Here is a 14,325-nt window from a genome sequence, read left to right as displayed (position 1 = left end):
ACCACACGTCTCACACTGAAAGACAACAGAGTACTGATTAATTTTAGATCAGATTCACGGTCAGAAAATGTATGTGTGTGTGTGTGTGTGTGTGAGAGAGAGAGAGAGAGAGAGAGAGAGAGAGAGAGAGAGAGAGAGAGAGAGAGAGAGAGAGAGAGAGAGAGAGAGAGAGAGAGACATCACTGGATTTTGTGTCTACACACACATTGAAAATGTGTTATGACTCATTTTAGATCAGATTCACAGACAGAAAATGTATTAGTTTGTGTGTGTGTGTGTGTGTGTGTGTGTGTGTGTGTGTGTGTGTGTGTGTGTGTGTGTGTGTGTGTGTGTGTGTGTGTGTGTGTGTGTGTGAGTGTGTGTGTGTGACATCACTGGATTTTGTGTGTCTACACACACATTGAAAATGTTCTATATGTTCGTGTCCATTATGCCGGTGCAACAGGAAGCCAGTGTAATGAGAAAATGGGTAATGATCGTTCAAAATGGTGTTCAAAGCAAAATAAAAACCAGATAAACACCATCATAAGGAAAGATTTGGTGATGTCACATTTTATTTGTCAAAGTAAAGAATACATATAAACCAGGAATATAAATTTCAGTAAAATTACGGTTAAAATAAAATCGCTTGTACATGTGTGAAAAGAAAGAAAGTCTATTGTCTATTGCGAGTCTATTGTTTGTAAAGTGCAACATTCATTCATTCATTCGTTCATCTTCTACCGCTTATCCGAACTTCTCGGGTCACGGGGAGCCTGTGCCTATTTCAGGCGTCATCGGGCATCGAGGCAGGATACACCCTGGACGGAGTGCCAACCCATCACAGGGCACACACACTCTCATTCACTCACACACTCACACACTACGGACAATTTTCCAGAGATTAAAGTGCAATATATTTAGTGTAATATATACTGTATGCTATGCATCAAATTTTATCCTGCCTGAGTTCCAGATTGAACTGCATGAAGATGCTCCTCAAAATTCTCTTTAAGTTTGATGATATAGAAGGAAGCTCTTCCCTGACCACAAAAGGCAGAGACGTCTGTTGTTCGGATAGCTGAGGTACTGCTCACTGATAGACTGAAGGTTAAGGAGATCAATGTCCTGTAGATGCTGATCTCAGCTCTGAAGATCCGTCTGTCCTACTCGGTATTCACAAAAATAGTCACAAAATTAACAAACACACACTTTAACTTTAACAGTGTCAAACAACAGAGATGAAAAGCACTAAACAGACTGCTGAGCAATTTCACACACACACACACACACACACACACACACACACACACACACACACACACGAACACAAACACACACACACACACAAACACAAACACACACACACACACACACACACACACATACAAACACACACACACACACACACACACACACACACACATGAACACAAACACACACACACACACACACACACACACACACATACAAACACGCACACACACACACACACACACACACACACACACACACGAACACAAATACACACACACACACACACCATCTGTTTCTGCAGCTGAATAAACATGGACACTTCCTCCAACAGGCCACGAGCAGAAAGCGGCCGTTGAGTGAAATGTGAGGAATTTGGAGTGTAAATGCTGCCTTTGAGAGCAGGAATGTGTGTAGGGCAGATTCCTGTCTTACCCACAGGTCTCACCTCAGTCTCAGTCTCACCTCAGTCTCAGTCTCACCGCACTCTCAGTCTGCCTTTACACAGAGAAACACTGACAGGATTTAAAAAGAAATTTGTTATTTTTGTGGACATTTTGCGTTATTTTGTGAACGCAGTGTATCATGAAGCTGCTGGTGGTGTTTCCTGTCCTGCTGTTCAGCTTGTTACTCCTTCAGCTCGGTGAGTGTCTCTGTACGATCACTGCAACACACACAAACCTAACATACAGATAGATAGATAGATAGATAGATAGATAGATAGATAGATAGATAGATAGATAGATAGATAGATAGATAGATAGATAGATAGATAGATAGATAGATAGATAGATAGATAGATAGATAGATAGATAGACAGAACAAAAAAATTAACCATTAACACAATTTTCTAAACATCCAGTAATGAGCCAAAAGGAGCCGAAGCCAGCAGGAGATAAGAAGCTGAAAGAGAAGGTGAAGGTGAAGACAGAAGCTGAGAAAAAGAACAAAAACACATCAGTCAAAACAAAAGCCACGCCCTCAGCCAAGCCCCCGAGTCCCACAGCACCTCCGCCGTACCTGACTCGAGTAGTGGGGAAGGGGAAGTTTGAGAAGGTGGGGAAAATGCTGTCGGTCCCTGCAGGGGACACATTGGAGCTGAGGTGTAAAGGTAGTCGTGTGCAGTGGGACGTCCCGTCTTACCTGCAGGAGGACGATGAGGGACGACTCAGGTACATGACTCGAATATGATAATCAAGGTCTCTGTCTGTCTGTCTATCTATCTATCTATCTATCTATCTATCTATCTATCTATCTATCTATCTATCTATCTATCTATCTATCTATCTATCTATGCTTTTCTGCTCAGCACAGCTGTAAAGAGTAATTATAATGACTAACTCTATCCTTCCTGTCAGCTCAGACAAATCTCAGTTCTCTACATTAACGAGATGTTCCAGGCTGCATACATTATAGTGATTTATGAATTTTTGTCGATTAGGACGTTGCAGCACGAGCGATACGGCGCTCTGATTTTAGTCAATTCATCAGGAGCTGATACAGGAGCGTACATCTGCTACCCGCTGTACTGTGTGGACTCGGACTGCAGGAAAGAGTATGATAAAGCCCTCAATGTCTTCATCTTCTTCCCTGGTAATGAAATATTACACCCGGAATGTGACTGTCTGTGTAAAATAGTGATTGTGATGTAATGCAGGAATGACATCATATCCAATGCTTCAAATCTTTAACACGGTGGCTTAGTGGTTAGCACGTTCGCCTCACACCTCCAGGGTTGGGGGTTCGATTCCCACCTCCGCCTTGTGTGTGTGGAGTTTGCATGTTCTCCCCGTGCCTTTGGGGTTTCCTCAGGGTACTCCGGTTTCCTCCCCCGGTCCAAAGACATGCATGGTAGGTTGATTGGCAACTCTGGAAAATTGTCCGTAGTGTGTGTGTGTGAGTGTGTATGTGCCCTGTTTTGGGTTGGCACTCAGTCCAGGATGTATCCTGCTTTGATGCCCGATGATGCCTGAGATAGGCACAGGCTCCCCGTGACCCAAGGCAGTTCGGATAAGCGGTAGTAATTGAGTGAGTGAGAATTTGCCATGCATGTTCTCCAAACAACTTTTTCTGTCATGGTAAGGCACTTCTGATTATAAAATATAAATGTGTAAATTACTCAACGGAAGAAGAAGAAGAAGAAGAAGAAGAAGAAGAAGAAGAAGAAGAAGAAGAAGAAGAAGAAGAAGAAGAAGAAGAAGAAACAAGAAGAAGAAGAATTATTAGTAGCATAATTATCTTTAAAAATATATATAAAAGTGTTTTGTACATGAATACGGAAAATAAACCGTGTCATATCCGTCGTGTCAGACCCTCAGGAGCTTTTCGTGCCATCGTCGGATTATTATGAGGTTATCCAGCTCAGAAGTAACCGGCCCACGGTGCTGCCATGTCAGGTCACTACCCCACAGGCCAAAGTCACCCTGCACCGTGAGTTCCCACCCGTAGAGGTAAAGGTGGACGGATCCGAGATCTCGTATGATGTGACACGTGGCTTCACCATCTACAGGCCCAAAGCACATCACGCTGGCTCTCTGTACTGTGTGGCCAGCGTGGGCAACCTCCGGCAGAGCTCCATCAAGTACATGCTCATCTACGTTCACTGTGAGTGCACATTTAGTACAGTACATCTAACACATCTAACCTTCACACCCAACAATTCCTTAAATCCTAACTAATCTCATACTGTATGTCCAAAACATCTATCACATTCTACACATTGTCCAAAATGTCTAACACATCCGAAACATCTAACATGTCTAACAAACCATGTCCTACATGTCCAACGTATCCAAGACATATATAATGTATCCAAGACATCTAACACATCCACCACATCCCACTCATTCACAACATCTACCACATCTAATACATGCTACACATAAAATGGATGGATGGATGGATGGTTGGATGGAATGGATGACTTCCTGTAGTGTATAGCTGTAGATGTGACCTCTGTCTGTTCCAGACCCAGCTGCTCCTCCTGTCCCTGTGCTCCAGACTTCATCCTCCTCTGTGTTTGTGGGTGTGAACCTGCAGCTCTCCTGCATAGTGGTGGGAGAACAGGACGTGGCAGTGGATTTCACATGGGAGTATCCTGGGCAAAAGGTCAGTCCACAGAGTGATGGGTCTGACAGGAAATGTGCAGTTAGCAACAACGTATAACACATCCTACTGTATATATGGGTATGATGTGTGTGTTTTCAGATCGGCCGGCCGCTCTACACGCAGGAGACCACGCAGGCGGTGCAGGTGGACGGACTCAGCCGGCAGCGCTCGCAGTCAGTACTGCAGGTGGATGAAGTGAGGGAGGTGGACAAGGGAACCTACACCTGTACTGCTCAGAACCTGCAGGGCTCACGCTCCGTCTCTACCAACGTCAACGTGCAGAAGAAAGACAACTCCAAAAAACCACACACAACCTGAGAACCTGAGTTTCTGCATCTCAAACAGACTTTTCTTTTCAAGCAAAAGTACATATATACATCTAAAGCCTATAACTCTGCTTTTTTGAAAAAATATTTATAGATTTTTGGGCATTTTGATTTTCACCCCAAATTGGTGACCTGCCAGTTCTCACCCATGATCCATCTATCTCACACATGAAATAGTTCACCTGGGTCCTAGTAAACTCTGAGTACATAGAATCCTGGGTTGTAAAGTTTGAGGTTTCACACTCACTCATACCTGGTGTTAACACTGAATCCTCGCTCATCATAATATAACCTTGTTTCACACTGTACATCCCTAAACCCTGGTGTGACCTTATTCTTATTTGCATATTTGTGTAGCCACAATCCTGAATGGATAAATCCAGCATGCCGTGGCTTCTAATAACGGCTTGTCTTATGCTTTCACAACAATTTTTCTTAATGGTGATCAGTGTTCTGCTGCTTGACTCTACCTATTAAGTATTGCTATGTCCTGGTTTTCATGTGAGGTTTTCACAAGCTTTTTGTTCTTAATCTGATTCTGTTGTTAATCGACTAGCAGTAACATTCTAACAGTGCATCATTTCACACTGTACACATTTAGCATCATGATGCAGAGTTAACACTAGTAATGTCATGGACTGCCGGATTTGTTTATTGTTCATGTTTCCATGTGCTTCTGTTTATGCTTTGTGTATGTATATGTGTTTGCCCCACCTGATCTTTTCCCTTTCCTGCCTATGCACACCTTCCTTATATCTCCCTATTTACACCTATATATACCTGCCTCTTTACCTCCGTACCTGTGGAGTCCTTGTCTTTTGTCTCCTGGAGAGAGAGAGAGAGAGAGAGAGAGAGAGAGAGAGAGAGAGAGAGAGAGAGAGAGAGCCCTTCCCACACTAAGACCACAGGCAGTTTTGGTCCATTGGGATTTGAATATTGTGCATTTCAGACAGAAAATATTTTTATTTATCCAATTTAGATCCAATTTAGTGAACTCCATTATTATATTTTACTTGTACTTTGTGCTTTAGCACTGATGATTCATTTTCCATTTTTCCCTTTTATTTTTCCATTGTTTTGCTTCTATATTATTTTTTAAATAGTGCAAAAACCTGTACTGTCTAATATTTGGTATGTGGTAGCTCAGTGCTTAAGGTGTTGGACTACTGATCGGAAGGTCATGTGTTCAAACCCCAGGTCCACCAGGCTGCCACTTCTGGGCCCCTGAGCAAGGCCCTTATTGCTCAGTTGTATAAATTGAACTAAAAATGAAAGTCACTCTGGATAAGGGTGTCTGCTAAATGCTGTAAATGTCTATTTCATGGCTGAGTGATAATTAGTTGCATTACTCGTGCTACAGGTACTTTATATAGAAGAATGAAACATCATCTCTTCCCTGATAGTTTCAGGATAAAATGTTTTGTCTTTTTGTTTGTTTGTTCTCTGCTGTCATCAGTCGAACTCAGAATAACGGAGAAGTTTATATGAAGGTAAAGTATGTTAGTTTTAATATCCAGGCGCTGATCATGAAAAGTGTAATAAAGCTTATGAACCAGCAGGGGGAAACAATGTACTGCGGTTTCTGTTCATATTCTTATTCTTCTCAAACTAAATATAATGAATATAACTTAGGTGCAAAAAAATAATGTATATGTAATTTAATGAACAAAACATTTTTCACTAAAAGCTAAACAGGATTGCAGAAAAATTGAAAGAGATTCGTATAATTTATTATTTTAATTCATTTATTTTTGGTTTACACTGATGACACGCTGTAAACTGACTTTTAATATAAAAAAACATTTTATAGGTAAAACAGGACGTTTTATATCAAAGATATTTACATATATATGTCAATATATTAAGATCCCAGGCGATATTTTGCAACTTTATTGCAATTGCTTCTTGTGACCAGCAGGCGTCGCTGTTGTGTTTTTAACGTTATCCATCCTCCTGTGCTGTGATTGGCTGCTACTCATCTGTTCTACTGCGTTATGCGGTTGTCGTGGAAACCTGAACGACGACGAATCGTCCAATCATCTCTGTTCTTTTGAGTCCTCTAGCCAATCGGCGACCAGAGGGCGGGGTTTTGGCTCCTGCGTTTAAATGTCGGAGAGGGAAAGAGAACAGAGGGAGTCGGGAGTCGAGAGTCGAGAATCACTCGGATATTTGTGCTGGAATGAATCACTTCACCTTAATTCACCTTTAAATAAAAGGAGTTAAAGTACTAGGAGTAAGATTATAGGTTCGTCATCAGAATCGATAATGGTGAGTGATTTTGTTTTTAATTCACTTTCTAGTTTCAATCTAAATGGAGAATATTTCGTTTATTTATAATTTATTTATTTATATAATAAATAACACAAAGATTTCTTCTATATTACATTTGTGAATAAAAACAACTTCAGGCAAAAATGTAAATATGACTTCATTTGGTCGCATACATACATATAAATAGATAGATAGATAGATAGATAGATAGATAGATAGATAGATAGATAGATAGATAGATAGATAGATAGATAGATAGATAAACACAAACAAACTAACTAAAATAAATAATGATTCAGTTAAGGGAATTAACTAAACATTATAACATGATGCATATTTTCACATGTAAGAAATGAATATATGATATGAACCTACTGTGAGAAGTGATCATGAGCGGTGACAGTCCTGTGATTATAAGAGCGACACAGCTTCTAGATCTCGGGTGAAGCTGTTTGTGTGTGTGTGTGTGTGTGTGTGTGTGTGTGTGTGTGTGTGTGTGTGTGTGTGTGTGTGTGTGTGTGTGTGTGTCCGTGTCCCTGTGTGTGTGACTGTGTGTGTGTGTGTTTGTGTTTGTGTGTGTCTGTGTGTGTGTGTTTCTATGTGTGTGTGTGTGTTTGTGTTTGTGTGTGTCTGTGTGTGTGTCCCTGTCCCTGTGTGTGTTTGTGTGTGTCCGTGTCCCTGTGTGTGTGTGTCCGTGTCCCTGTGTGTGTGTGTCCGTGTCCCTGTGTGTGTGTGTCCGTGTCCCTGTATGTGTGTCCGTGTCCCTGTGTGTGTGTCCGAGTACCTGTGTGTGTCTGTGTGTGTGTCTGTGTCCCTGTGTGTGTGTGTGTCCGTGTCCCTGTGTGTGTCTGTGTGTGTGTCCGTGTCCCTGTGTGTGTGTGTGTCTGTGTCCCTGTGTGTGTGTGTGTCCGTGTCCCTGTGTGTGTGTCCCTGTGTGTGTCCCTGTGTGTGTCTCTGTGTGTGTGTGTGTCCCTGTGTGTGTCTGTGTGTCTGTGTGTGTGTCTGTGTCCCTGTGTGTGTGTTTGTGTGTGTCCGTCCGTGTCTCTATGTGTGTGTCCCTGTGTGTGTGTGTGTGTGTGTCCCTGTGTATGTGCGTCTGTGTCTGTGTGTGTGTGTGTGTGTGCGCCTGTGTCCCTGTGTGTGTGTGTGTGTGTGTGTGTGTGTGTGTGTGTGTGTGTGTGTGTGTGTGTGTGTGTGTGTGTGTGTGTGTGTGTGTGTGAGAGAGAGAGAGTGTGTGTGTTTTTTTGCCCTACTTCATTCCTATTATTCAGTCCCTCCAGTATTTCATGATTTTACCTAAAGCCTACATCATCACTGTTTATTTCCTGATCTAAAACTAAGTCATTAAAACCGAGCAGAAATCACATCACTACATTACATATGACAAGACAAAGTCCACCAGTAAAAGCTGTTATGGCTCCAAAGCAAATAAATCTGTATAATTGGGTCTTCTTTACAAAATAAACGTGTGCGGTGAACAAAAAGAGATCATTTACTCAGCCTCGGGTCAGTGATAGTGATGTCCACTGTGTCTCACTGTCCTCTGTTTATAACCTTACACACAATATTAGTAGATAAACACCATCACATTTTAGACTCATGACCAAACACTCGCAGAATCTCAGAGAGCAGAAATGGGTTCGAAGATCTGTGTGAAAAAATATGCGTTTTTTTTTTTTTTTTTTTTAATTAAGCTTTTGGGGACTTTTCTATAAATCTGTCACCTCTAGAAGGCTAAGTGAGACATGACGAAGACGCTCAGTACCGAACATGAAGACGTTAAAACGGCTTGAAGAGAAAAAAACAAGACTTCTTCCTGCCGCGGTGTCGGATCGTTGATGTAAACAGATCTATTTCGATCAGGTTTCTTCTGTCATCATGACGGTGTGATTTAAACGAGGTATTAAAATCAGGACAGCAAATAAGTCTACACGATGTTCCTCAAAGACAATTTATTTATTTCGTAACTTTATGCTAATGTTCTGCGATTTACGTCGTTTGATCTGCTAAATCCTCTGAAACCGCATTGTATCGGATCGTTGTGTAAAGAAGCTGAAGTATCAGAGAGAATCGCTTTACAAATCCTTCCATTTGCTGCTCCACAGCTCAATAAAAAAGGTGCCGCTGGTTTGTTCTTGTGTTCCACGCTGGTGGTCATGGGGTATTTACACCCCCGAAACACACACACACACACACACACTTCACTAGTGTCCTGGAGTTTATTTGCTTGTTGTTGTGCTCAGTTTGGTGATCAGTGGCGTTCGTGTTGTTCGTGACAAAAGCAACGCTCGAAGTGTTTTCCTCCTACCGTCATGTAACCGTGGCGACCAGAGGCCACCTTCACGACCTCTGAAGTCTCCAGTCATGGTGTGAGCTATTGTCAGATAGGGGGAGCCACTTCAAATGCACAGAAGTCTCGCAGTGTTTAAAGTTTTGATGAAAAGGTTATAAATGTGTGATAATACACAAAAGTGCTTAGATCTTTACTGAGATTACTATCGTGTGATTAATGTCCGAGCTCCGCCTGCTCACTAATACCACCACGATCACCATCAGATCCTGTCCTGTTTGCTTGAACCCGAATCGCAACCAAACAGCTGTGAGTTTTGATTGGTCGACAGCTGTTGACCATGAAACCACAACAGATATACAGTTTATATCACTTATAATAAACAAATCTTTTTTTTTTGGATGTTTATTTAACAAATAGAAATGTACAACGGTTGCTACGGTGAAGTTTTCTTTAAGAAGATGTTTATATAACGTTGATCTAACGTTGAGTCTTCAGTGCCAGAGCTTTGTTCTTTGAGCACGCTTTGAGCTTTCTCTGTAACATGACCAGCTTTCATTTTACTAAAGAGAGAGAGGACAGTGTGGGAAAGAGTGAGTGAAAACAGGAAGAAACTTGACTTGTGGATTTTTTTCCCACAACGTTAATATAAGTGTGGCAAAGTTTTTTTTTTTAATTTGAATTGTGATCATTGGAAAATTCATTCATTCATTCATTTTCTACCGCTTATCCAAACTTCTCGGGTCACGGGGAGCCCAAACTGTTCTCAGGCGTCATCGGGCATCAAGGCAGGATACACCCTGGACGGAGTGCCAACCCATCACAGGGCACACACACTCTCATTCACTCACACACTACGGACAATACGGACAATTTTCCAGAGATGCCAATCAACCTACCATGCATGTCTTTGGACCGGGTGAGGAAACCGGAGTACCCGGAGGAAACCCCCGAGGCACGGGGAGAACATGCACACTCCACACACACAAGGCGGAGGCGGGAATCGAACCCCCAACCCTGGAGGTGTGAGGCAAACGTGCTAACCGCTAACCACCGTGCCCCTGATTGGAAAATTGGTTACAGGAAATTTCTAAAAATTTTCTGTAAAAAAAAATCACTACCATAATAATTCAATACTGAAAACTACGACAGAATGAAAATCTATGGCGGTGTTATAACGCGTCACTCCAGGCTGTTGTTGATAGTTTTGTGATTACTGCACACCCCAGCATGTCTGAGTCATTAAATATTATGTGTTAAGTGAGGGATTAGTCAAAGGAGAAGGCCATATTGTTCACATTACAGCACAGTGAAATTCATTCTTCACATATCCCAACTTTGGAGGTTGGGGTCAGAGCACAGGGGCAGCCATGATACAGCACCACTGGAGGGTATTAAGGGCCTTGCTCAAGGGCCCAACAGTGGCAGCTTGGCAGTGCTGGGGTTTGAACGCCGATCCTCTAACCAACAGTCCAGAGCCTTAACCATTTGGTCCACCCCTGCCCCCGAACATTTGGTCTTAGTGAAGGCTTTGATTTTCTTAAGTACTTGTGTAAATGTTGTGTTGTATCTCAGTCACTTGGACACACACTCAGTCACATGCAAAACTCAGATTTGGACAAAATGCTGCTGTTTTTATCAGAATCTTTATCTCAGAGACTTCTTGTGACAATCATGATGAACTGCCTTTATTTAGGAGAACAGGCAAGGCGTGAAGCAGAAGGAGGTCTTCTCTAGACCTTTTGGCTCCATGAACTCTTCCTCACTGACACCTTGGGCTACATTAGAGCTATAAAAGCTGCATAATAAAATCCGGGGCAATTAGCTGAAGGGGTGGATCAGGGAGACTTCCGTGACTCTACCGCTCAGAGACCCCGATTGTGATTGGGTCGTACTGATGATCGCTTTCCTGTGATTAATGGACACGTGTAGATGAGAGATTGGGAGGAAAAGAGAAAGGCAGAGTGGAGAGAGAAAAAAGAAAAGAGAAGGTTTACAGGTAAATGTGTTGTTTTTACAATTGGAGACAAAATCACGTGACAAAGTCGATACACACGTCTAAGATATGAGCAGAGTGGACAAGCGTGGACGCGAGAGTCATAAAAACAACAAACCTGACAATTTTTTATTTTGTGTGTGTGTGTGTGTGTGTGTGTGTGTGTGTGTGTGTGTGTGTGTGTGTGTGTGTGTGTGAGCTGGATAGAGAGAAATGTGTGTGTGTGTGTGTGTGTGTGTGTGTGTGTGTGTGTGTGTGTGTGTGTGTGTGTGTGTGTGTGTGTGTGTGAGCTGGATAGAGAGAACTCTGCAGGGAGAGCAAAAGCAGGAGATGAGCATGAGTGATTTCCTCATTTACATGACTGCTAACTGATTATTGCTTAATCCCGCACACTGTACATTTCACTGTAAGACTGAGAGCTAACATGGTACACGCCTGGTACATGGCACACACACACACACACACACACACACACACGCCTGAACTCCGTCTTGCAACTCTATCTGTTATAAAGAAATAAGATGCTACGCATCACACAAGGAAATCACTTCTACTTCAAGTGATTGATTTTGTTTTGTTTTGTTTCTACTTGACACATGATACACACGAGAACAGTCGAGTCGTGGGGGGGGGTGTTAAAAGCCACCTAACATCCTTGATGACTTGCCGGTTTCTCATTTACGACACCTTCGCTGACGAAGCATCCGTTTCCTCCGGCGATGACTGAACTTCTACGTGAGCAGGAGTGTCCGTATAAAGCGGTATCACCTGTGTAGTTCTCATCCTCAGGGCTGAGGGTACAACACGAATACTAGCCATTATAACATTCCTCATCTAATCACAGGGCTGTGCTATCACACACACACACACACACACACACACACACACACACACACACAGTGCGATTGTTTGTTGTAGGTCAGGGCTACTGCTAAGATACATTACTTGTGTTTTCCTCGATTTACTAACAAACAGTTCCTCAGAACTCAGAGTATCACCTGATACCCAACACCGATCCAGATCCTGACCTGATCCTCTTAGTCACACTGTGACACTCTATAATCTTTTGCTGGCAAACGGCGTCTAAGCTCAGAGGCGTGATTGATGACAAGTTGTGTCCTGTGTTCACGTTTAAACTCTCACACTCTCAGCATCGTGTCTGTCAACATGTAGAATTGACATGAAATCGGTGAATCAGAAGATGTGTCGAAACCGATTCAAGTCCCGGCACCTATTTACTTGCACGATATTTTAAAATGATCACATCATTAAAGAAACAAATCATGAGCTAAAATATTTAATGACAATAATAATAATACGTGCAAAAATATCCAAGGTACTTGACGTGCTCTTGGTAGAAAAGTGCATGACTATGTGATTTAGGACACACTTTTTGTGTAACTTTTAAATACTAAACTATACGGTTAATAGTATGTGGACCATCACATGACCGTCTGCATCTGGTTCTTTCCCAAACTGTTACAAAGTCTATGAAAACGATTGTGCGGAAAGTCTTTTGCCTCTTTTCCACCAAAAAGAACCGGGTGCTGGTTCAGAGCTAGCGCTGGTGCGTAGAAACGGTTTGCCTTTCCACCAGCTAGAGAGCATCACAGAGCCGAGTGTGACGTCACCGTATACGTGTCACGTTACACAGCGACGTTAGCATAGCAGCGACAAACACAAACACAACAACAACAATGGAGGATGTTGCTTTACTGTTAATGCTCATGGCATTGCGAAAGTACATCGGCATCCAAACGCGGCGAATAAAACGTGTACGTGCAGCTCTGTGTAATCTGTATAAACGGAGGTTGTAATCGATAAAGTACCGGTTGTAATCGATAACGTTATTTTATCGTTAACACAGAAAAAAAATTAGCCTTAGCATGTAGCTACCTACTATCATGTGTGCTAATAATGTATCATATCGCGGTAAAGTAAAAGTGTATTAAACATTAGTATACTTAAGGTACATTATCAAATGCCCCTAACAGTAGCCCTGCCCACAGCTCCCGCCCCAAGCGGTTCTTGAGTCTAGACCAGCAACGTTTTGGTGCTACTTAAGAACCACTTTTCCTGGTTCGGAGCCGGTGCTTTGGCGGCCGAAACAGAAAGAACTGCTTCTAAATTAGGCTCTGGCTCCGAACCAGCACTCGAACTGCCTCGGTGGAAAAGGGGCATTAGTGTGATGTAGCTTTACAGTTCTCCTTCAATGGAACCAAAAGGTGGGACTACAAACACTGATCCAGCACGGCAATGCCCCTGTGCACAAAGCTCCTGAGCTCCATGAAGTCATGGTGTGGAGGTGAAGGTTGGAATGGAAAATCTCGAGTATCCTGAACAGAGCCCTGATTCTGACTCAACCCCATTGGATCCCTTTGAGATGAACTGGAACTGGAGTCTCATCAACATCCCGACATCCGTGTCTGATCTCACTAATGCTATTCTGGAGCTTATTATAACAGTGAAGGGGAATAAATCCAGAGTGAGGGGTTTAGCATGGACATATAGGTGTGATGGTCTATATATATATATACAGTACAGACCAAAAGTTTGGACACCCCTTCTCATTCAAAGAGTTTTCTTTATTTTCATGACTATGAAAATTGTAGATTCACACTGAAGGCATCAGAACTATGAATTAACACTAATGTGGAATTATATACGTATATAACAAAAAAGTGTGAAACGACTGAAAATATGTCATATTCTAGGTTCTTCAAAGTCGCCACCTTTTGCTCTGATTACTGCTTTGCACACTCTTGGCATTCTCTTGATGAGCTTCAAGAGGTAGAAATGGTCTTCCAACAGTCTTGAAGGAGTTCCCAGAGATGCTTAGCACTTGTTGGCCCTTTTGCCTTCACTCTGCAATCCAGCTCACCCCAAACCATCTCGATTGGGTTCAGGTCCGGTGACTGTGGAGGCCAGGTCATCTGGTGCAGCACCCCATCACTCTCCTTCATGGTCAAATAGCCCTTACACAGCCTGGAGGTGTGTTTGGGGTCATTGTCCTGTTGAAAAGGTGGTGTGTCCAAACTTTTGGAAGGTGTGTCGATCATCTGACTACAAAAGCAGAAGTTTCCCCTAAATCCAATTTAAGT

General features: G+C 42.5%; 2 protein-coding genes across 3 annotated transcripts in view; both read left to right on the top strand.

Moving 5' to 3' along the window:
• Positions 1-1,530: 1,530 nt before the first annotated feature.
• On the top strand, positions 1,531-6,225 carry LOC113653709 (platelet-derived growth factor receptor-like protein). The gene is made up of 6 exons (XM_027163487.2): positions 1,531-1,876; positions 2,096-2,405; positions 2,675-2,826; positions 3,544-3,837; positions 4,202-4,341; positions 4,441-6,225. The coding sequence occupies exons 1-6, from the start codon at positions 1,819-1,821 to the stop codon at positions 4,657-4,659; spliced, it is 1,173 nt and encodes a 390-aa protein (XP_027019288.2). The 5' UTR covers positions 1,531-1,818; the 3' UTR covers positions 4,660-6,225.
• A 579-nt stretch (positions 6,226-6,804) lies between these two features.
• Positions 6,805-14,325, top strand: part of n4bp3 (NEDD4 binding protein 3) — a 33,616-nt gene continuing 26,095 nt past the window's right edge. For both annotated transcript variants that reach the window (XM_047820148.1, XM_047820143.1), the window contains exon 1: positions 6,805-6,935. The gene's annotated coding sequence lies outside the window, so the exon portion shown is untranslated. The remainder of the gene's footprint in view (positions 6,936-14,325) is intronic.

The sequence above is a fragment of the Tachysurus fulvidraco genome, chromosome 10 (genome assembly GCF_022655615.1).
Source record: "Tachysurus fulvidraco isolate hzauxx_2018 chromosome 10, HZAU_PFXX_2.0, whole genome shotgun sequence".
Lineage (NCBI taxonomy): Eukaryota > Metazoa > Chordata > Actinopteri > Siluriformes > Bagridae > Tachysurus > Tachysurus fulvidraco.
Note: the sequence above shows the minus strand (reverse complement) of the source record. Positions and strands in the feature narration are given on the sequence as shown.